At 35.3% G+C, this 24,348-nt stretch overlaps 2 protein-coding genes across 3 annotated transcripts in view; one reads left to right on the top strand and one right to left on the bottom strand.

Annotated features, from left to right (window-relative positions):
- Positions 1-24,348, bottom strand: part of ACAD11 (acyl-CoA dehydrogenase family member 11) — an 87,428-nt gene that overhangs the window by 15,972 nt on the left and 47,108 nt on the right. The window lies entirely within an intron of this gene.
- Positions 1,819-17,074, top strand: ACKR4 (atypical chemokine receptor 4). 2 transcript variants are annotated; one of them, XM_031940122.1, is made up of 2 exons: positions 1,819-2,090; positions 14,299-17,074. In XM_031940122.1, exon 2 carries the CDS (start codon positions 14,308-14,310, stop codon positions 15,358-15,360), a length of 1,053 nt encoding a protein of 350 aa, XP_031795982.1. In that variant the 5' UTR covers positions 1,819-2,090; positions 14,299-14,307; the 3' UTR covers positions 15,361-17,074. The 2 variants fall into 2 exon arrangements, with proteins under 2 accessions (XP_031795982.1, XP_023360922.1); XM_023505154.2 differs by lacking the exon at positions 1,819-2,090 and adding an exon at positions 12,440-12,744.

Raw genomic sequence — 24,348 nt, 5'->3', positions numbered from 1 at the left:
GTTCATCTGATCCATTAAGCACTTCTTGTGTCTGCTGATCAGTAAAGGCGACGAGAGTTGAGATGACAGGTGCAGAATACGCTACCTTCCGGGGGGCAATCTGCCAAATTTAAAAGAACCAAGTGGACGGCCATTCTGATTCACGGGACAGGGACCGACATGGGAAGGCTGTGAGGAGGCTCCTGCTGATGGGCCTGGAGAAGGCCTTTTTGGCTGACTTCCGGGTCCTAGAACATGGGAGGCCCAGCTGTTGCACAAACAGAGCACTATATTTCCTCTTCTTCTATCTGGTTACATATGACTCTATGGACCTCTATTTTCTTCCAACTTGAATTTTAATCCTTCAGAGGAATTGGTGATTTCAAGGGTGTGGGCCTCCCTCCATTCACAGAGCTCATCATTTCTTCATATGTTTGTGGGTAGATTTCGTGATTTGCTAGGGCTAGAAAGGTGACTGTTGGCCAGCCTCTGCAAAGGCAGCCAGGCTTAGAAGAGGGAGGACAGAATCTGACACGAAGTGGGTATGAGAAGCTAAAAATGGATTGCAAGAACCTTTTAGAGCTTATGTTCTCCTGGATTAACATTAGAGAACCCTGGCCTCCTCTATGCTGTGAGAAGGAATGGAGAAGCACTCTGATGGAGGCCTTGGGCAAAATTCTTATAAACAAATTACAGTGAGGGAACTGGGAAGCACAGGGGTGTGAAGGATGGAAGATCCTGTGACTGTCTTTTATCTTGGGTAGACAGGAACAAGGAAACCCCTCAAAGAGATATAAAACAGTTGTGGACAAATAGTTTCCCTGTAAAATTGTGATGATTAGGGTTTCCAGAACACAAATTCCTACTGATTTAATTTCTGTTTTAGAAGATTTATGGAAGGAAGTGAAGGGCAAGGTCTTTTCACTGACTATACAAGGAAACCAAAAAGACAAAATATTTAATGGGCATTATAAATCAAATTGTATAACTGTAGAGCACTTAAAACTGTATGTATATATTTTTCCTTCCCTGATGTGAAGTTTTCCAGTTTTGTGGAAATGGCTTCTTCTGTTGCTCTTCTGGATTTCTGCAAAAACCTCTCCACTAAATTCCATTTAAAAAAATATGAGTCAGATAGGAAGTTATTTGCAAGACGTCTGCTCTCAATTAAAAGAGGTCCATTAACTTAAGTAATAAAAAAAACATAATAAAGGTAATACTTCAGAAAATTCCGCATAGCTACTCATTTATACTATAAATAATATATAAAATATATAAATAATAATAAAGTTATAAAATTTTGGCTTAATGTATAAGCCATGTTCTTTTGAATCAATAAAAGATATTTGCTTTGGAACTTCTGGACTTTTATCTACTAAACTGAAAAACAGTAACCTTAGTTGTTCGTTACTAAAATTGATATTGTCCCATTCAGAGATAAAAGCAAACAATAAGAGTTGAGGTTCAATCTAGTGTAATAAAGGGATTGGCCAAGGAGAACTTAGTCCTTAGAACACAATGTTCCCAAGCCACGGTGGCTTGATGAGCCTCCTCTGGGTATGTAATGAAAGAGTACTTCTTCCTCACAGAACACAAGCAAGATCACCAGATTGTTTCCTGGTAGTTTACTATGCTGGGATTTTTAAAAAAGGTTTTTAAATGGCTGCTGAGACTGAATTGAATAGTCACATAAAATAAGAAAGAAAAGAGGAAAGAAGGAAGAAAAAGAAAAAAAGGAAAGAAAGGAAGAAAAAAGGAAAGAAAGAAAGAAAAAAGAAAGGAAAGAAAGAAAAAGAAAGAAAGGGAAGATTAAAAAAAAGAAGGAAGAAAAGAGAGAAAGAAAGAGAGAGAGAGAAAGAAAAAGAAAATCTCTTGTTTTCTTCCCTGGCATTTTTGAGTGACAAGGAAGAACGGCTTTAAACCTCAGGCTGGGGGTGGAGGAAGAGCAGCTCTGGTTGCCTTTACTAGTCTATCTAATGTCATATCCACGAACAATGCTCTTTTCCCAACTTCAGGTGCCTGAGTATTCTGAAGCAGGAGCCCCTGGGGACGATCCGAGACACCAAAGACAACCAGAGTTCTGGAATCTGTGGCAAGAGTAGCAGGACCAGGTGAGATGCTTGACAATGATCTGCTTGATCTGGCCTATCAAGGAGCCAGCTCAACTGAGGAAGAGAGCTTGGTGTTCAAAAGCTAAGGCAAACCTAGAAGTGAAGCCGAGAGGAATTCTGTGGAAGACATACTCCCATGGCCGGAAGTAACATTCCCTTCTTTGGGGGACAGGACAAGAGTCAGGAAATGTTTTGTAGCACCCACTTTGGATCCACTGTCCCAGGAACCAAGTAGGTGTGTGAAGGGAAGAGTTAGCTCCCTGTTGGGGGGATGTATATTCTAGTTCTTGCTAAATCTTCTCAGTAAATATCCGTGTGTAAAAGTTCATTGATGTTAAAAGGTTAACTGATATTGGGGAAACAGGTGCTTGAATGTAATTGAAAAAAATCAGTAAGGTTGATAAATGAGAATATTAGAAGTCAAAACCTTTCTGGGTTAGCTCTAGAACCTCGAAGGAGGAAATATCAGCTGATTCTAGTGCAAAATGGGAGCACTGTTTTATACTAGGAATATCCAGATGATGAGCAGTGGGCAAGGGGAAATAGCTAGAGTTCATGGTTGCTATCGGTTGCGTGCTCATCTGCTAAGAAAGTTTTCAACAGTGAAGTGCCCTGATTCTATAACTGAACCTTCCTTGATGACTAGAAATTACAGAGAAGTCTTCTACCACTTATCTCTATTAACATTAGATAGCTTTGATTTCTCATGTAGCTTTTTTCTTCCACCAAATCTCTACTCCTAATGCTTCGTCACAGGGTGGATAAAATTCTGTTTTCTCAGAAACTGTTAGCAGATTACAAGCTGTGGCAAGTCTTATCACTGAAGGATTGCAGGTCTATTACCTGAGGATCAGCCCAGCTAAATCTGCTAAAGCTCACGACCAATTTAGCCTAAGGATTATTTGTTGGCAACAGCAGAAAGTTTTATTCTCTGTCAATGGCAGGAGGACCCACAGAGAAACTGTGACAACTTTCTGAAAGAGTCCACCTTTTACACTAGATAACTCAAGTGAAAATTCCCTCTGGGGTTTGGTTGTAAAAACTTCAGTTAAGTTTAAAAAACAGAGGCCTGTAAGTAGAAAGACACTAGTGACATAAAGAATGTGCTTTTCTCCTTTACATTTAGTTAATTTGAAGAGAGTATCTTATAGAGATATAAGGTTTGGGAAGTCATTCCTTTGGAGAGCACTTCTTTCCCTATAGAGCAATCTGGAAATCCAGAACACTGAAGGCTTCTCCACAATAGTCCTCTGCTCTTAGTTAGAGAAGGAGACAGAAGATAGATACTTTTGACGAAATGGATTTTCGCCAGAATTTCCTTCCTTTCCTGGTCTGATAATCCATTTTTTTCAGACATTTAAGGGACAGTACAAGATGGATTCTTGGTTTTTGTGGCTAGCTTTTTCTTTTGGAGGAAAATCACTGTGGAGCCCATTGACTAAACTTTGAACATGTGTCCTCAGTGAATTTTAGAAAGTGAATACATTTTGAATAAATTTTTAAAATAAGCAATACAATAATTCAATCTTGCTTTTACACATTCTAACATTATACAGGCTAAAATATAAACTTTCCAACTCTATTCTCTCCTTTTTAAATTCAGTTAAAGTAAAGAAGGTGAGAATAGATTTCAAATGAGAAAAATCAGCAAGTGATCAGATTTTTTTTCTCACTGAAAAAATGGAAAACCCCTTCACAAATATTTCATCTCTCCATTTAGCCACAGACAAAATTTTGGCAGGTAAAAGCCATTGATACAGCCATTTACAACATGGTCTCAGCTTTTTTATGTCCTGTACATCGCTTCAGTCAAGAACACAGGATACAAACACAGATTAAATAAATTCAGGAAAATCTGGGTGGGAGACCAGGAGATATTCTCCCTGTTCTAGCTGAAACAGATGAAGTAGATAATATAATTGTTGTTGTTTTTAATCCAAACACTGCACAATTTCAAGGATGCTGACGTGATAGAGATGAATCAGACTGAATGTTTCTCTGGCATGTGCATTCCTTATCTCCTCCACCACCACCCTGAGGGGAGCCCACAGATAAGCTGGAGCCCATTGGGTGGGAGAGTGGGAGCCAGGATGGCAACCAGGATGGCAGCCAGGATGGCTAAGGGATTGGGAGTGTTCTGGAAGATGATTTAGGGGGCAGGGTCTCTGCCTGAAAACAGGAAGATTTAGACTTGTAGTGCCCCACCCTAAATGACAGGAACAAGGGGCAGTGGACATTGCAAAGAGGTGAATTTAGAATTAACTAATGGAAAAAATTTCTTAACAATTAGGACTATTCAAGAGTGAAATATGCTATTGGATTACATGCTGTCTAGGGGAGGGGGTGAGGGAAAGGGGGGAAATTCAGAACACAAGGGTTTGCATGGTTCAATGTTGAAAAATTACCCACTCATGTGCTTTGAAAACAAAAAAGCTTTTAATTTTAAAAAAAGAGTGAAATATGCTACACTGGGAAACCATAGGTTCCTCCTCACTGGTCATTCAAGCAAATGCTGACTGACAAACTTGTTAGTGTTCTTGTAATAAGGATTCTTGTTCTGGTGTAGGGTGGACTGCACAGCCTCTGAGCTTCATGCTGAATCTAAGATTCTGTGATCATCAAACAAAATCATCCTCAAACAGAAAATAAAAGAGGACAAAAAATTTGATGAGATACAAATAGAATCTGGGAGTTGAGTGTACTCCTGTCACTGGATTTCTTTTCTTTTCTTTCTTTAATGAAAGGACTGCATTAGATAGCCTATAACATCATCAAATGATTTTTTTTTTGGTTGAGGTAGCTGGGGTTAAGTGACTTGCTCAGGGTCACATAACTAGGATGTATTAAGTGTCTGCAATAAAATTTGAACTCAGAGGCTTCTGACTTTAGGGCCAGTGCTCTATCCACTATACTATCTAGCTGCCTCCATCACTGAATTTCTAGTATAGAAAAACTGTGTTACGAAACTATTTAGTTTTCATCTGATAAAAGGAGTAGCAAGGCAAAAATAATAATAAAAGATGATAATGTAATCCATAATTATTATGTATCATTATAAATAATTATGATGATATATGAACAATATTTAATATAACATCGAATATATCAATAATAGATTAATATAATAATATGTAATGTAATTTAAAAATAATAATATTCAAATGTTTTCTCAAGAAAACATTTTGGTTCCTTTTAAATAAAGGTCAATGGCCCAGGGCCGCCAGCACGGAGAGCCCTCATCAGAGAAGGGCTTGTTCATGAGCCAAGCAGAATTGGATTAGCCCAAAAGAAATACAAGATTCACAAAATTAGAGAAGTTAGCCCAAATGTTCACATGGGCTATTTGTGTGCGACCTGTGGCAGAGTGTACCGAGCTCCTATTGGTCTGATCAGCCACAATCAGACACACTGCAATCCAGTTCTAACAGTAACTTCATTTTGGTCCTTTTCGAGAGCAAAGGACAATAACCAACTAGCCAAGCACTAGAATAAGCTCTAGGCACACAGACACAAAAGAGAATGGTCCCTGCCCTTGAGGAATTTGCATTCTAATAAAAAAAGGCATTACTTATAGGAGAGTAGTAGTCAAAGAATTTTGGAAATTTATAGGGATGGAGAGAGAGAAAGAGAGAGAGAGAGAGAGAGAGAGAGAGAGAGAGAGAGAGAGAGAGAGAAGAGAGAAAGAATGTGTGTGTGTGAGTGGCAAGAAATTCAAGGGAAGCTGGCCTGAAGCCCAGTCTGAAATGCAGTGAGCCATTCAGATAAGCATGAATTAGGACTGGGGGCCCTAGAGCAGGTTCTGGAATGAAAAGGTTTATATAATCTTCAGATAGTGAATGAAGGGGAAGGGGAAAATGTTGGGAAGAGCAAACATTTGGGCATATGTTCTGCTAAGCGATTCCCTATCAGTCAATTTTAAACAACAATGCTCTCTCTATTATTTTTTATTATCTATATCTCTTTATTGCTGCAAACTATAGAAAACCATATTCTCATTCACACAATCATCAAGAATTATACTCATATTGTAAGCAAAGAGAATTTGAGAGAAATTCTCCCCATCTCCCCACACAAATTCTGAAAAATTATCTTTCCATCATAAGTGGGGAAAATTCAGTGCTGAGGGTAGGGTGTTTAATTTACTCCACCTCATTAATGGCAGAGAAAGGCAGAGTGCTCTACCAGATGGAAGTCTGGTTTTGGAGGCAGGAGGTCTCGTGCTCATTGTGGCTTTGGATGCTAACCAAGTGGCTTTTGGGAAAGTCATGTCCTCAGGGTTGTAGGCAGCTCTCTGCAATTATCCATTGTGAATGCTGCTGATCCTGAGAAAATGGCAGGTCTGAGGCAGGTGGTGGTGGTCCAGTCCGGCTGCCTTGTGACACAGTTGGAACCCCGAGGCTTAGTGAAGATGGATCTTTGTCTCCTAGAATCTCCACTCAGACTCTGTCCCTTATGCCATGGGACCTGTTCAAAGATTCATGAGTGCATGTGGTCTGAGGTCAAGAGGGTGAAAGAGGTAATTGGATTCCTACAGATGTTCCTCCACTCTGCTGTGGAGATGGGCCCTCCTGCCTCAGCACTCACCACTGGAATGGGGAGATCCTGGGGGACAACTCCCCTCCCACCCCCATCCCACCATTCCACAGGCCCAGCTCTCAAAACCATCACATGCAGAGAAGGGGTCGCCAGCTCAACTGCCTAATGCTGAGCTCTCACAGGAGGCAGCGTGTGTGGCCAAGCAGGTCAAACTACCACCTTGCTGCCATTTTCTCTCAATCTTAGATGGGAAAGCCCAGGACTGGAAAGCCAAGAACTTTGGAAAAAGGGATGCTGCTCCATATAGTGTCAAATGGCTCAGCGTCAGAATCTGATATAAATTTATCAGCAGAAATGGCATGAAAGAAGAGGTATGACCATTGACAAAGACTATGGTGCCTTTCCATCTGACTTGCACCTGAAATTTCCAGGAGGAATTATCTTCCCCCCTGGAATGTGAGCTCCTTGAAGTATGAGGCTGTCTCACTTTTGTATTTGCATTCCTATTTTTCTACTGCTTCAGCACAATGCTTTATATATGTATCCAATATTGGGAACTTCTGGCAATGTAATAATGAATAAGAAAGTCAAGTAAAGTCAGCTAGCACTTAGTAAGTGCCTAAGAGGTGCCAGGGACAGCTAGATAGTTCAGTGAATAGAGCAAGGGGCTGGAGTCAGGAAGACTTACATTCAAATTCAGCCTCAGGCACTTAATAGTTGCGTGGCAAGCCACTAGTTCTCTGTTTGCCTTAATTCACCAGAGAAGGAAATGGCAAACCACTCCAGTATCTTTACCAAGAAAACCCCATAGTTTGGACAGGATGGTTTATGGGGTCATGAAAAGTTGGCTATGACTAAATGACTGCACAACAGCTACTAGAAAGGCAAAAAACAGTCTCTGTCTCCCGGAACTCACCCTCTGGTGGGGAAAGAGCAAACAAGTATGTACAAATAAGATAAACAACTAGGACCCACCTAGTATGAATAATGAATTCTGCAAAGTGGTTATGTTATTTAAATTCATGCTATTTGAATTTGTAATTATAAGTAAAATATAATTTCAGATCCAATGGAAACATGGAGTTAATATTTGTAAAAATAAAATTTTAATCTATTACTATAATAGGAAAGGATAAGAAAAACATATTTCTGATTCAAGTTTAGGATGAACAATAGGGTAATTATTGAAAGAAAATTTTTTTAAAATTACAATGACTTAATATCACACCTCAAAAATTAGCCTAAACTTATAATGAAATATTATTATTATTGCTAGAAGTCCATATATACTGAGCTGTCTTCTCTTTCTTTAAACCTTCATACATAAGCTGGTAAATAGAGTTTCATCTATCTTTCCTCAAATATGAATTCTTCCATTCTCTTACAATAAATCAAGTATAGCTGCATGAAATGGAGCGTTATTTAAAACTGCTTTGTGATTTTGCTTGTGAAAGAACTCTTCTTGCAATATTTTTCAGTTGAAAAAAATTGAAAACTAGTCTTTAGTCACTCATGTTTTCTTATTTGTCTGAGAAAGAAACAGAAGCAATCAATGGTAACAGCTTCTCAGAGTACTGAGATTTTGAAATTGTTAACTAAGAGCTGATTTTCTTAAGAATTCCCTTCTGTAGTTGTGATGAGTTTAGGGTTCCTGGTGGTCAGGGAGTTAAATGATGAGGTCAGTGGCAGGTTTGGGGTTCAGGGTACCAAATGAAGAGGTTTGACTCCCTTACATCCCCTTTGGATTCAGCATATGATAAGTAGGGAATTGTGGGAACCCCTTCTGGGGGTGCAGAGATCTTTCATAAAGGAATTTATGAAGCCCAAAAGCTAGACTGGCAAAAGAAATTTATTATTGGCATTGGGAAGTCAGCCTTTGCTATGTATAAGTAGAAAGACCAAATTCCTTAGTGGCAAGTCCTGGAAGAGAGATATGAAGTTTCTAGTGGAGGAGTTCTGGCAGAGAGATAGAGAATTTCTAGCAGAGAAATCCCAACAGAGAGGTATAAAGTCTTGTTAGGGAAATAGGTGAGGAAGAGATAAAGAGGGTAATGCTGAAAGAGAATATCATTTCAGTGGGCAGAGGTTGCTGCTATGCCAGGGAGAGAGAAGTTCCTTGGCATGTTAGGTCCTCTGCAAGGACTGAGCCCCAAGTTGGCTCATTTTATAATTGAGGCCTTGGCTACAAGCTGGGGATTGCTCTTGATGGGAGCTGTGCAGCTTGAGCTGGAATTTGAATAGAGAATCTTAGAATTGAATGAGTGTTTCTCAACTAATCTCTAATTCAATGGGGTTAGAATCTCCAACTTGGGACTCAACTAGCCCCACTTAGATGAAACTGTTTGTCCTGTTTCCCTCTGAAGGGTCTTTTACACAGGTCAGAATTCAAGGAGACTTTCTCCTTGAAGGAGTTTTTGAGAGAGACTTTCAGGGTTCCTCCTCATCAGTTGGACCATCTTTATACTTTTAAAATCCAGGCAAATATTTTCTTTCTTAGAAATATAAACTCCAAAAGATATCAATTTTTCCCCAAAAAACCTTATTTTATTCAAATTCAAAATATGTTAATTAGCACATCTACCTTCTTCAATTATTTCCTTCAAAACATCAGGACATTTTGCTGCTATGATTGCATTTGCACTGTCTCTCCAGTAATTTTAAACATAATACAATTTTAACTTTTATATCAGTTTTAAAGTGAATAAACCAACTAAGGCTTACAGTAAGTTTCTTTATTATCCATTTCATTTCCATTTTTTCTTGCTGGCTTAAATCATTATGAAATGTTTTCCTGAATGGCTACTTTGTTAAGAGGACACAATCTGCTGTCCATATGATTGAAAGATGCCCCATTTCTGTCACTGTTTACACTTCCATCACTGTAACACTATAAATTCCTTGTACTATGTTGATGGGGTACAGTTTCTAGGGGAAATATAGCTGTAATCCTGAGGCCCCCTGACCTTAGAATGTTATAATTGTTCTAATTGTCTATCAAAGATCCTAAAGTCTCCTGGCCTTAGGAATATAATAATATAGTTTTATATTTCTTCCTTTAGACTTTAGAGACAATATAGCAGTAATCCTATGGTCCCCTGACCTTAAGAGTGCTATTGTTCTAACAATCTGTCTGTCAATGATTATCTTACAGTCTCCTGGACTTAAGAATACTATATTGGAGTCCTACAAACACTGCTAAATGTCAGATAGACAATCCGTTGATCAGTGATAACCAAGTTCCTGAGATAAGCGTGAAGAGACCACCCTCAAACCTACCTTAAGCCATAAGATTAGCAAATAATTAACATGAAGTTCTGGTCTCTCTAACTTTGTCCTATAAATTTTATCTCCTTACTGCTGGTTCTCTGCTAAATCCTTTTGGAACTTAGGCTGGCTATTAGTATTACAATTATAATAAACTTTGCCCCTTGACTTGGGGATGGGCTCAAGTCTGCAAATTCTTCTCACAATAACATTCTGCAACCTCAACCTTTTGGGGTCTCTTTTGAACCTCAGGAATTTTGCAAACCTCAAAAACCTTGCGTAACTTTATCTCTTTTATTTCGCTTCTGTGCTTTATATTATTCCATATTGCATATTCAACTATTTCAAAATATTATCCTTTTTTTGGCGTCCCCATGACTACCCTTATGTTATTCAATTACATCTAATTTTTGTTTTAATGTAAAAACAGGTCTCTTCTTTTTTGCATGACTGTTGGTAATAAAGTACACAGCACATCAGCTCCACATGTAATCAAAGACAAATGCAGACTGAGAAAGCATGATAAATACTTTGACCAACTCATAAGCATAGCATTAATTCTGGATTTTATTAAACATGGCTTGGTATTATTTTGTAATTCACATTAAATCTAATTTCACATTATTCAAACTCTCTTCAATTCCAATCTAGTTTTATACAGGACAAATTGGAGAGCATGTCAGAGAGAAGGCATCAGTGTTAATAGGGCTCAGGAAAGGCTTCTTAGAGAAGGCAGGAAGAAGCAAATTCTAACAAGGGAGTTAAACAATGAAAATGCAGAGTAAGGAGATGGATTATTTTGTGTGAGGGATAGCAAGAAGCCCAGTGTTATGAGATGACAGAATAAGCAGAGTAGAGAGGCAAAAGTTGTGGTAATACTGTGTGAAGGTGAGAAGGGCGGGGTGGGATGTGGGGGGACAGGCTATTAAGGGCAATAAATGTCAGAGGATTTTATATTTAATTTCACAAGTAATAGGGAACCATTGAAGTTTACTCAACAGACCTGAGATTTCAAAGATCTATTCGGATAACTGACTGGAGGATCAACTGCCCTGGGAACAGATTTGTAGCAAGGAAACCAATCAATAGACTGATGCAAGAATCCAGGTGAAATCAACTGGGAACTGTTAATGGCTTAGCCAGAGAGAAGAGGGGGGGGGGGGCCTTAGCTACAAGTTTACTGCTGGCTAATGCCAAAATGATTAACTTTGGGGTCAAGTAGAACATTCTTCCTGCATCAAGTCCCTCTTCATGCCAGTCCATCCTATATAGGAAGGCACAGTGATTTTCTCTAATTCAGACCTGATTGCATTACTCAGTAAGCCTCAGGGGCTTGGTACTGATTCTAGCATTCAAACTCTTTTGCTTCGATTTAAAACTCTCCATCTCCATTTGTTTCCAGGTTCCTAAGACATTCTTCCCTCTCCCACACTCTGGGATCTAGCCAAATTAGCCTCCCCTCTGACACATACATCTCAGGGTTTTGACCTGCCAGGCTTAGAAATTTACTCCTTCCTCACTACCACTTTTTTCTTCAAAATACAGATCAAATACCACCTTCTTTAGGGATGGATAAACCATGGCCCTCAATGAAACATTTTAAAATAAAATTTTATTTTATTTAAAAACTAAAAACCATTCTTTGCTCCCAAGCTACAAACATAGGATTTGACCCTGGCTTTACTTTGCTGAGCTGTTCTATACGAAGCTTTTTCTTCTACCCAAACTGCTGGTTTCTTCCCTTTTGAGCCACTTTTCTTTATCTACTCTATACTTAACTGTGTTATTCTTTATATATATATATATATATCTTCTGAATATACTTATATTTGTATTAGTCTCCTAGACAAGGTACTGTTTCATTTCTTTGACATTTGTATCCCCTGTGCCTAGCAAAGTGCCTAGGAAACAGTAGGTGTTTTATAAATGCTTGCTGACTGGTGTAGCCAGAAAGACTAAGGGTCTGATACAATACAATGCAAAACCAAAATTTTAAACTCTATCTAATAATTGTTTAAAATTTAATAGTAGAATCACATGAAGAGGAAAAAAAAGATCTTTTATAGTTGAGAGAAAGAAGGGGTGTGTGTGAGCATTGTTTGAACCTTAATCTCATTGGATTTGGTTCAGAGAGGGAATATCATACATACTTAGTTTAGTATAGAAATTGTCTCATCTTATAGGGAAGTAGGATGGGAATGGGGAAAGAAAGGGGGAGGCTAACAGAAGGGAGGATAGAAGTAGAAGGGGAAAGGAAAGGAGGGGCTGAAAAAGTAGAGGGCAGATTGAGGGAGGTAGGGAGTCAGAAGATTTATTAGTAGATACACAAATAGCTTTTTGAAGAGTTTACTCTCAATTGCAATGATTTCCTTTTATCAGATATCAGATAGCTACTTCAAAGATAAACCCTGACATTTCCTTATAAAAGAGAAAAATAACATTTAATGTTACAAGGTTATGTAATTTTATCTGCACCGATGCTCTTGAGTGAATTTCTATTTTAGTCTTTCAGTTACATCTGCAGCTACTCTCTTGTATTTTTGGCAGCAATAGGCATATTTACAAGATTTTAATTTTTTTCAAATGAGATGCTATTCTTTTAAATCCATTTCCCAAACAAGTTGGGTCCTTAGGATGTATATTAGCATGGAATAATAAGACAAAAGTGTTCCAAGTCCTCCTGGAGTTAGTTTTCCGGAAGACAGAAAGAAAAAAAATCAGATGTAAATGAAGGCTTCCTTGGCTAAGAAACCGAGAGGCGGGGAGTCAGACTGAGAACAAAAGTAAAATGAATTAGACCAAACTGACTTTAGACTTCACAGTCCCTGCATGAGTCGGCTGCTCTCCAGAACAGGTCAGTTATTTCTTATTCATTCCAATGTACCTTAAATTGGACAGATATTTTTATTTACATATTTAAAGGGGATGACTTTGCAAAGGGATTTAAAGGCACACAGTCAAAATATGGTGTCATTTGTAAAAACAATGATTTCTTCAACTTTTAAATAAAGTTTAGTGGCAGAATAATATCATTCCTTTTATTTTGTACTTAAATAGTATTACACAGAAAGAATTTCAAAAATATGCTTTTCTTTTTTATTTCATCATGAGGGCAAAAAACATGCCACTATTTTGAATTATTTTATTGTACAACTATAGTGAATTTTATAGACAATATTGCCACCAAATATTCTTTTCTTTCTCCTTTTCAATTTTGCTTTCATGTTTTTAGGAATACTAATGAGGAATATTAATGACTGCCACTTGAACCTTTGAAGATTATGTTTCCTTTGATATAGCTGTGTTTTCTCTCAAGATTTCTATAAACTGTAGGAATTAGTGTTAATTGTTTTATGTTGTGTTTCTAAATGGTGCACTAGGAAAAGATGAAGAGCCATAAGTAATTTTTTTCAATAATTTAGGAGGAAAATAATTAAATTAATACCTTGATATTATATAATGAAAGTAGTTTATATTTATATAGCATCTCTTCCTATAAACTGTACTGTACCCCACTTTATGTATTTAAAATAAAAGGGCAAATGTAATACTTTTCTCTTGCAAGAAAAAAATTCAGTTATTTGTGTTTCTTTTTTTTTTTAAAACTGTGCTTTCATTCCTGATGGGTTATTATTCAAAAATCCACAAAGAAAAAAATCCATGGGAGAATATGAGCATTCTTTTTAAAAATCAAAACTTTGAAAGTTACTATATATTTTTATTATTATTTAAGAATAGCATTGTTCCTAATCGCTGGGAGGGAAGTCAGCCAAATATAGTATTTAACAGATGCTAATGTCTCCTGAACAGATACCAAAACATGAGAGAGCTGTAATTCTACAAAAACAACCTGGGCTTTTTAAAGTCTGGCTGCTGAAAGATTAATTTAACTAATCTTCCCCCTCATTTTACATGATTGCTTTGAGCTCAACTGTCAAAACTACAAACTTAGTGGGTGGGTGGGAGGATTCTGTAACAGTTTCTGTGACAGACCTGGCTCATTTTTCAGAGTTCTTACTTTTTTTAAATAAACTTTTTTTTTCATACTTTTGCTTAGTGTCTGAACAATATGAAAAACCAACAACATATTTATTCCATTTCCCTAATGCAAAATAAGACACATTTCCAGTCTCTTTGATATTAAATCATTGTTTCTGTGGATATGCATTCAACATGGGTTTGACTAATATCATTAAGCCTACTAAAAAAAAAGTAATTTCATTCCAAGGAATGTTTCATAGTCAAGTTCTGGCCAGCCACAGACATCATCTAGTCACCGATTATTGACTGTGAAATGAGCAAAAGCTTATTTTCTCAACAGGAATAACAATTATGTGAAATAAAAAAAAAGTTTCTTTGTATAATACTCTGGTAGACTAATAAATTCATTATTGATTCTCCTTTGTAGATTGGGGCCATGGATCTGGAACACAATCAGTCAACAGATTACTATTATGATGAAAATGAAGTAAATGGCACTCAGGATTACAGTCAGTATGAAATACTCTGTGTCAAAGAGGAGGTCAGAAACTTTGCCAAGGTATTCCTGCCAACCTTTTACACAGTGGCTTTTATTGTTGGGATTGCAGGAAATTCCACAGTGGTGGCTATCTACGCCTATTATAAGAAACAGAAAACCAAAACTGACATGTATATCATGAATCTGGCAGTGGCCGATTTGCTTCTGCTCATCACCTTGCCATTTTGGGCAGTTAACGCAGTGCATGGATGGGTACTAGGGGTACCGATGTGTAAACTGACGTCAGCCTTATTCACCATAAACTTTGTCTCTGGGATGCAGTTTCTGGCCTGCATCAGCATAGACAGATACTCTGCAATCACTAAAGTCCCAGGGCATCAAAGGGCAGGAAGACCATGTTGGATTATTTGTGTTGGTGTCTGGATCACTGCAATAGTGCTGAGCATACCTCAGCTAGTTTTTAACACAGTGAATGACAAGAAGAGATGCCTGCCCATATTTCCACACCACCTAGGAATAACAATGAAAGCATCAATTCAGATCCTGGAAATTTGCCTAGGGTTTGTATTACCCTTTCTCATAATGGGAGTTTGTTATTCTGTAATTGCTAGGACACTCATCAAGATGCCCAACATGAAGAAATCTCGGGCCCTCCAGGTTCTACTCGCAGTTGTGGCTGTTTTCCTTATTACTCAGCTGCCGTACAACATAGTCAAGTTCTGGCAAGCCATCGACATCATCTTTTCGCTGATTACTGACTGTGAAACGAGCAAGCGCATGGATGTGGCCATCCAAATCACAAAGAGCCTGGCCCTTTGTCACAGCTGTCTCAACCCAATCCTATATGCTTTTATGGGATCCTCTTTTAAAATGCACATTACCAAAATGGTGAAGAAATATGGCTACTGGAGGAGACAGAGACAAAATCCAGAAGACATCCCTTTTGATTCTGACGGTCTCACAGAACCAACAAGTACTTTTAGTATCTAGCAGGTAGACTGATCTCTTTGTTCAGTGGGGTGCATGATGCTGCTCAATGTATTCTAATATAGGAGAACATATCTGCATTTATCAGAGATTTAAATTTCAGTAGGACACTAAGCCATATATCTAGATAACACATAAAAACATAAGTGACATTCCCCCATGTGACATCAAAAAAAATCTAGTACATTAGAATTAAGTGAACTAAAACAATAATGACAACTACAAGAAGTGGAAAGGAAGGAATCCCAACAGAAAAAACAGTAGAAACTTAGGAAATGCAAGCAAAGAAACTCCTAAGGCAATAAAAGACACAGTAAAGGGTAAGAAAATGCTACAAATAATCTCTGACTGCAGAGAATAATTCTGTAACAACTAGAATCAAAGAAAGGGAGGTATAACATACTAACCAACCCTAAGAACTGTTGGAAGACTTAGTAAAAGAATCAAAGAAAGAGATAAAAAAGGAGATTGAGACTCTCAAAGAAAACCCAAGAATAAGAATGAGTGACTCAAAACGGAAGGCTGAAAAACCTTGAAGAGACACCTAGTAGGAGTAGTAGGAAACACCTAGAAAAATAATAGACAGCCTTGAAAAACTCAGCATTCTATACAAAGAGGATGCAGATGAACATGGGACCTGCTGGCACTTTATGTACATTAGATATAAATGTAAGGGAGAGCTAGTGGACAATACAAATCAAGACTAGGCAGGGGGTCTACCATCCCATCCTAACTGTACAGGAACAGTCAGATTCTAGCCATGATAAAAAGTCCTAATTTAGTGAGGAAAACTTGAAATATGAATAAACAGAAGAAAACATGTATGACAATAACAATAAAAAGGACTTTCACTATACAATCTAGAGGAAAAGACTATGTTTACAATGTCTACAGGCGGAATCTTAGAAATATAATTGCCCACAAGATCTAATAAAATTTCTAGAAGGGATAAAACAAGAAATAAACAAAATATTTATAAATTAAATTATAACTCTAGAAGAACAAAAAGAAGAATAAGTTTAATATAGGAGATATGAAATTTCTTATATAAGTAACAGACCTCTTGGAAATGAGAATATACCAAACAGAAATAAGTATCTATAGGAGACAATAAGAAATATTAAAACAAGATGAAAGGAATAAAAAGAGGAAAAAATAAGGTGTCTTCTAATTAAAACAACTCACCTGGGAAACAGATCATAGAAAGTTAATCTAAGAACACTCAGATTAAAAACAATGATATTTTATTAAAAATATTTTATATTTTTATAAAGGTATATTTTATTAAAAGAAATCACAAATGAAAACCATCCAGGTCCCTGACCACCACTCACTTCCTGAAAGAAACCCACAAATGAAAATTCTCAAAAACATTATGGATCAGGTCCAGAGGAACTATGATCAGGATCATCCAAGATTTGGCAATTACAAAAGTAAAGGACAGAAAAGCTTCAAATATGATATTCCAAAAGGCAAAAGATAAGGACTTAAAAGAAGAACAATTATTTGGCAAAACTGAATATAATTCTACAATAAAAATGGATTTTTAATGAATTAGAGGGCTTCCAAGCATTCTTGCTAAAAAACAAAAACAGAATCTTTAAAAACACAGAAGTCTAGAGAAACTGAGGAAGGTAAATATACTGGGGCAATTGGAAGGGAATATACAGTCAAGAAATGTTTGCATTTTAAAGGGAGGAGAAAAAAAATATTTACTTAGAATCCTAATGTCTTCAAAAAATAAAAAAAGAGTTAAATGAAACAGAGGGACTAGAGATTATTTTGTTCTGTTCTAATGATTTCAACTGAAGAAAAGAGATGAGGGTGGGAATGGAGTTCATTAAGGAAAAAAAGGGGGAAAGAAGAGACTATCCTTGCACAAAGGAAGGGGTGGGGACAGCATGTGTCACAAAAACATCACTTTCATCTGAAATGGACAAAGGATGGTTAGAAACATACACACACACACACACATACACACACACACACACACACCTATTTGGTGTAAAAAGATGTCAAAGTAAACAGGATCAGAAAGGCTAGAAAAGAGAAGGGATTTAAGAGGGAGGATAGAATTAGGGAGGTAAGAGTAGTCATAAGAAAAATGTACTACAGTTCTGAAAGATAGATTGGAAATGAAGATTAAAGAGAAAGAAAAAGGGGCAAAAATCTATGAGTGGGATTTGAAAACAGAACGGAAGAAGAGAGTGGAGTGGTATATCACTAGTAGTGAGGACACTTTTTCTCACAACTTTTTAGAAAGGAGATGGGGTAAGGAAAAGAAAACACAGAGAGCAAAGAATAAAGAGATATATGATTAATAATCATTTCAAAAACATGAGTAGGACGTATTTCTCTTAAAACATAAAAGGAATGCAATATAAATTAGAAAGCAGAATTCAATAGTATGCAAGAAACATTTACAAGAAACATAATTGAAATATAAAGATTTTCACAGTATTAAAATAAATGTAATTTATATGTAAAATAAATGTAATTTATTCCGTTCAACTGAACTCAAAAAGGAAAGGACAGCAATCACGAGTTTAGACAAGGCTAAAAAGAGACAGTTATAAGAGATGAGAAGGAAACTACATTTTACTTAAAGATACTATAAATTATGGATAAATTTCCAATATGAAGAATGAATTATCACTGAATAGCAGAAAAATTAATTGACTTACAGGGAAAAAGAGACAGTTGATTATAATAGTTGGGGACCTCAATGTACCTATTTCAGATTTAGATAAAACTCATAAAAAAGTTAAGGACCTGAAGAGAACCTCAGATTTCTGGTTTACTGAATGAGAAAAGGAATATAGATATTTCTCAGCTCTGCAGGATATATTTATGAAAACTAACCAGTTTTGGAGCCATAATACCTTCAAAAAGTAGAAAAAATAGTAGAATATTAAAATATTACTTATATACTACAAGGTAAAAAAATTATATATGCTCTTGAAGGAAGAATTTTTAAAAATTGGAGACTAAACAACTTAATCCTAAAGAATTCATGGGTCAAAGAATTAAAAACAATATTAAATTTCATGAAGTAATAAAAGAACATAACAAAATTGTTAGGAAATTTCCACAAACAGTTCTAAGCAGAAAATTTAAATGCTTAAAATAATTTAACACTAGAAAATCTATATCCTTTCAACAAAAAATAAGAAAAAGAACAGAATGAATTGGATGTGAAACAAACACAAAATCTAGAAAAACTTCAAATAGATATTGTGAAAATCAAAGATAAGATTTTTTAAAAAATCATTCAATTGGTAAATAAAGCAAAAGCTATTTTAAAAAAATAATAAGCCAAATAAACTCTTAATTAACATTAAGAAAATCAAGTTGTTTGTGTCAAAAATTAAAGAAGAAAAATCACCACAAATGGAGAAATAAAGGAAATTTCAATTAAATGCCAATTTTTTTGACAATTTAAGTGAAATGGATAAACATCTACAAAATTTAAACCACCAAGATTATAAGAATAAGAAAGACAAAACTTAAATTACCAAATTCAGAAAAACAAAACGGTAACCAAGGAAAGTCAAATGAGAGAAAAGAAATTATAGACCAGTATCAAGAGTATTGCAAATATTTTAAATAGATTAGAAAACCTAGCAAATAGCCTATAAAATTTGTACAAAATAGTATGATATAGTAAGGTTTATATTAAGTATAATATTGGTTCAATATTAGGAAAACTATAAACATAACAGACCATGTTAATAACTAATACTATTTGACTAAAATAAGTTCTGGATAGATATAATCTATACATAAAAGATCACATAATAAATAAATAAGAGTAATAGGGAACAAACACTTTTCATAATCATGGCTATGGCTCATAAAGAGCTCATGTCCAGACAAGGAAAGTACTTTCACAAAAAATTATTATAATTAAAATGGAAGAGAAACAGTTAAGTGAGTTAAAAAAAAATGCCACCAGTTTCTAGGATAAAGGACTGATATCCTAGAAATATAGAGAACTAATTTCAAGATATACAAATGTGAACTATTCCTCAGTACATAATAGGCAATAGACATAAACAGTTCTCTCAAAGGAAGAATCCCAAGCTATCAATAGACAGAAGCTTTAAAAAATTTCAAATTACTCCTAGAGAAATGCATAAAACATCTCATACCTTTGAGATTGGTAAAGCTGACAAAAATGAAAAAGTGAATGGGGGAGATTGTGGGAAGACAGGCACACTCTCCACTGCTGATAGGCTAGTGAAATAGTCCATTCATTCTAGAAAGCATTTTGGAATTATGCCCCCCAAATCACTAAATGGTACATAATTTTATCCCGGCAATATCACTTAAACCCAAAAGAGTTTAAGACTCATGTTCACAAATATAGCAGCATTTCTTGATTTAGCAAAGAACTGGGAACAAAGGGGATGCCCTTCAAATGGGGAATGGGTGAACAAATGATGGCATATGAATGTAATTAAACATTACTGTGCCATAAGAAATTGTAAAATTGTAAATTGTAGAACTTGTAAAAAGGATGTTTCAGAGAAATCTGTGAAGATTTATATGACATATGTAGAGTGAAGTAAGCAGAAAGAGAACATCAAACCTATATACAAAACTATGAATATTTACACAATAATAACATTGTAATAAAAAACTATTTGGAAAGCTTCAACATCTATCAATATCATAGCAACCAAACATAATTCCTGAGAACCTGATGCTACTCACTTCTTAAAAGAAGACTGATGAACTGAAGTGCAAAATGATCTATCCATTTTTGGAATGACAGATGTGGCTATATTCTTTTTGTTACAAGGATTGTTATTTTAAATATGGGGGAAGGGGTTAAAAAACAAAAAAATAAATAAAAAAGAAAGAAAACATTTTTCAAACTTTACAAAAAGAAACTGTAGTACTAGAATAATTTAAAGTGAGCAGAAGCCTGGTCTGTAATGGAGAAAAGGAAGACAATTGTTTGTAAAAAAAAAAAAAAAAAAAAGGGTAGAAACAGAGAGAAAGCTGTATCAAGCTAAAAATAAATTATAGTTACAAGCAGAGTGGAAGCATACTTGCTTTGAGTCTGGACTAGGAAGGGAAGAGGAAGAGAATGGATTAAAATCTGATTGTTCCAACCTCCTAGGGACCAAATTTTCAAGGAAGAAACATTAAAAAAAAGATCTGATGATGGAGAGAAAAAAATCAAGCTTAAGCATCATAATCATAAATGTGAAAGGGATAAATTTATTCATAAAGCAAAAAAGAGCAGAAGAATGAATCAGAAAACAAACCTTAGCTACTTGCCACATATAAGAAATATTCTTAAAACACAAATATTCATACAAGAATAACATGAAGAGCTGAAATACTGTTTCTCATTTGAATCTCAAATAACAGTAGTGTAAATCATGACCACAGACAGGGCAGTAATTAAATAAGGTTATAAAGGGAAACCACATGAAGCTTAAACACACTATAGATAATGAAAACATACATTTTAAATATGCATACATAAAAAGACATTAGTACCTAAATGCTTTAAGTAAAAATAACTAAATTATCATATTACCTAGAGAGTAAGAAAAAGAATTGTTGACAGTAAATATTTCTCATTCTGATTTAGCTATCTAGTAGAAAGATAAACAAGAAGTTAAGGATGTGAATGAAATGTTAGACATAATAGCTCTTTGGTAAACTACTAAACATAAAGATATCTTCTTTCTGTACTCAGAAGCAGAAACCAGAAACTACTATACTTAATTTTGGCAAGTTAGGAAAACAGGAAATAGGCAATATAAACAATCCAACCTCAGAGAGTAAAATTAATTAAGTCATAAGTAACAACCTAAGGGAAGGAATCCTACTGCAGAATGACTTATAAATTATTCCTGTGAAGCATTTAATCAATAATTTCTTCATTACATAAACTGCTTTTGAGTACAGAAAGAAGATATCTTACCAGTTTCCTTCTATGAGGCAAAAGTTGTCCTAATATCTACCAAGAAGAGGTAAAGCACAGAAAGACAATATAGGCAAACATCATTAATAAATTTTTATAAATTTATGAAATTTGTTAAGAAATTTATTAATAGGGGCAGCTAGGTGATGCAGTAGATAAAGTACCAGCCGTGAAGTCAGGAGGACCTGAATTCAAATCTGGCTTCAGACACTTAACACTTCCTAACTGTGTGACCCTGGGCAAGTCATTTAACCCCAATTGCCTCAGGAAAAAAAAAGATGATATAATAATAAAATCTGATAGAAATGGCTCTTTTCAACAATGAGATGACTGAGGCCAGTTCCAATAGTCTTGTGATGAAGAGAGCCATCTACACCCAGAAAGAGTACTGTAGGAACTGAGGGTATATCACAACATACCATTTTTACTCTTTTTGTTGTTTTCTTTATCATTTTTTTCTTTTTGATCTGATTTTGTTTGTGCAGCATAATTGCGGAAATATGTATAGAAGAATTGCACATCTTTAACATATATTGGATTACTTACCATCTACGGGAGAGGGTGGGGGAAGAAAGGAAATAAATTTGGAACCCAAGGTTTTACAAGGGTGAATGTTGAAAATGATCTATGCATGTGTTTTGAAAATAAAAAGATTTAATAATAAAAAAATTAGAACTGGGAGAGTGAAAGTTAATAACTCTTATGAGACATCAGGAATCAATCAAACAAAATCAAACAAAAAAAAAAAATACTGACCTGGAAAACAGATCCAAAAGAGATAATTTAAGAAATAGTGGGGGGAAAAAGAAATATTGGATGTGATAAAAAAAAAAGAGTGTGGTCAGCATCCTTCAGGAAATTATCAAGGAAAACTGTCCTGCTATCCTATAAAAAGATGGTAAAATAGTCTTTGACAGAATCCACCAATCACTTCCTGAAAGAGATCCAAAATGAAAAAGTAATATTGTAGCCAAATTCTAGAACTATCAGGTCAAGAAGAAAATACTGTAGATAATCAGAAACAATTCAAATATCAAGAAGCCATAGATAGATTACACAAGATTTAGTAGCTTCTATGTTAAAAGATCAAGGGCTTAGAATATAATATTCCAAAAAGCAAAAAATCTTGGATGACAACCAAGAATCAACTATCCAGCAGAACTGAGCATAAACTTTCAGGGGAAAATGGACATTCAGTGACACAGAGGACTTTTGAACTTTTCTCATGCAAAGAACTAGAGTAATCAGAAACAATAAATATCGATATTTCAGATAGATTACACAAGATTTAGTAAGCATATATAGGTTAAACAGATCAAGGCTTAGAATATACATCTATAAAGCAAAATCTTGATGAAACTGTAAGAATCAACTATTCAGCAGAACTGAGCATAAACTTAGGAAATACATTAGGACAAAGAGGACTTTGAACTTTCTCTGCAAAGACTAGAGTTGAGAAGAAAATTGGATTTCGAACAGACTAAAAAGCATAAGAAAGGACAGAAAGGAAGATAATATTATAATCACTTGAAGAAGCTGTATGACTTATTAGGGCAAGAAGGAGTAAATAGGCAGGAGATTACATTTGATGGATGACCTATAAAAGAATTCATGGGGAATGGCAACGAAGGAGAATAGTAAATTATATCACATGAAGTAAGCATAGCAAATTGTCTTATGCTATAGAGAGGAAGTAGGAGGAGACATTGGAACCTTATATGATAGAAGGAGTTTAGATAGAGGAAGATGTATCATATACATAAAACACTAGTGAGCAAAGTGTCTATGCATAGGAAAGGAGGAAAAGGAAACAGGGAAGAATGATAGAAGGATGGATAGAGAAGTTACATAGCAAACACTAGTGAGAAGGTAGTCAAAGGGAAATGAGTTTAAATTATCTCATAAAATGGAAGTGGATAGCAAAGTGGATTAAAAACTAGAAACCTACTGTTTCTGTTTACAAGAAACACATCTGAAATAGAGAGATGCACACAAAGTAAAGGTAAAAGGCCGAAGTAGAATCTATTATTAAGTTGAAATGAAAAAAGTAGAAGAAATCCTTAGGTCAGATAGTAAAAACAAAAATAAACCTAATTAAAAGAAATAAGGAAGGAAACTATATCTTGCTAAAAGGTATCATAGATAATGCAGTAATATCAATAGTAAACATATATATACCAAGTGCTATAGTGTCCAAATTCTAGAGAAGCTAAATGAGTTACAGAAGAAATAGTAAAACAATACTGTTAGGAGACCTCAATCTCCCCCTTTAAGAACTAGATAAATTTGATCACAAAATGAACATGTTAAGGAGATTAATAAGGTTAGATAAGATAGCTCTGGAGAAAACTGAATGGGGATAGAAAGGAATATACCTTTTTCTCAGTGGTAAATGGCACCTACACAAAAACTGACCACGTATTTGAGCATAAAAACCTCACAGTCAAAAATGCAGAAAGGCAGAAATATTAAATGAATCCTTTTCAGATCATAATATAATAAAATATATGTAATAAAGGGCCATGGAAAGACAGATTAAAAATTAAATGGAAGTGAAATACTCTAATCCTTAAGAATGAGTGAGTCAAACAATAAATCATAGAAACAATCAATAATTTCCTTAAAGAGCATGACAATAATGAGACATATACCAAAAATTACTGGATTCAATCAAAGAAGTTTTTAGGAGAAATTTTATTTCTCTAAATGCTTACATGAATCAAATAGAAAAAGAGATCATCAATGAATTGGGCATGTAACTAAAAAAGCTAAAAAAAAAGAACAAATTAAAAATCCCCAATACCAGAATAGAAATGCTAAAATCTAAGGAAGGACTAATAAAACTATTGAACTAATAAATAAAACTAAGAGTTGATTTTATTAAAAAATCAGTAAAATAGAAAAAAAAACCTTTGGTTAATTTGATTTGTTTTCTAAAAAAGAAGAAAACAAAATTACCAATATCAAAATAACCCTTTTTAGAAAAAAAAAATTGAACTCCCTAAGAAAAAGTTTCTACAGCCAGAAGAATTTACAAGTGAATTCTA

This window comes from Sarcophilus harrisii, chromosome 5 (assembly GCF_902635505.1).
Source record: "Sarcophilus harrisii chromosome 5, mSarHar1.11, whole genome shotgun sequence".
In the NCBI taxonomy this organism is placed as follows: Eukaryota; Metazoa; Chordata; class Mammalia; order Dasyuromorphia; family Dasyuridae; genus Sarcophilus; species Sarcophilus harrisii.
Note: the sequence above shows the minus strand (reverse complement) of the source record. Positions and strands in the feature narration are given on the sequence as shown.

Bases quoted from the DNA above. Each gene is read 5' to 3' on its own strand.
- ACKR4 (XM_031940122.1), top strand. From the start codon at position 14,308: ATGGATCTGGAACACAATCAGTCAACAGATTACTATTATGATGAAAAT.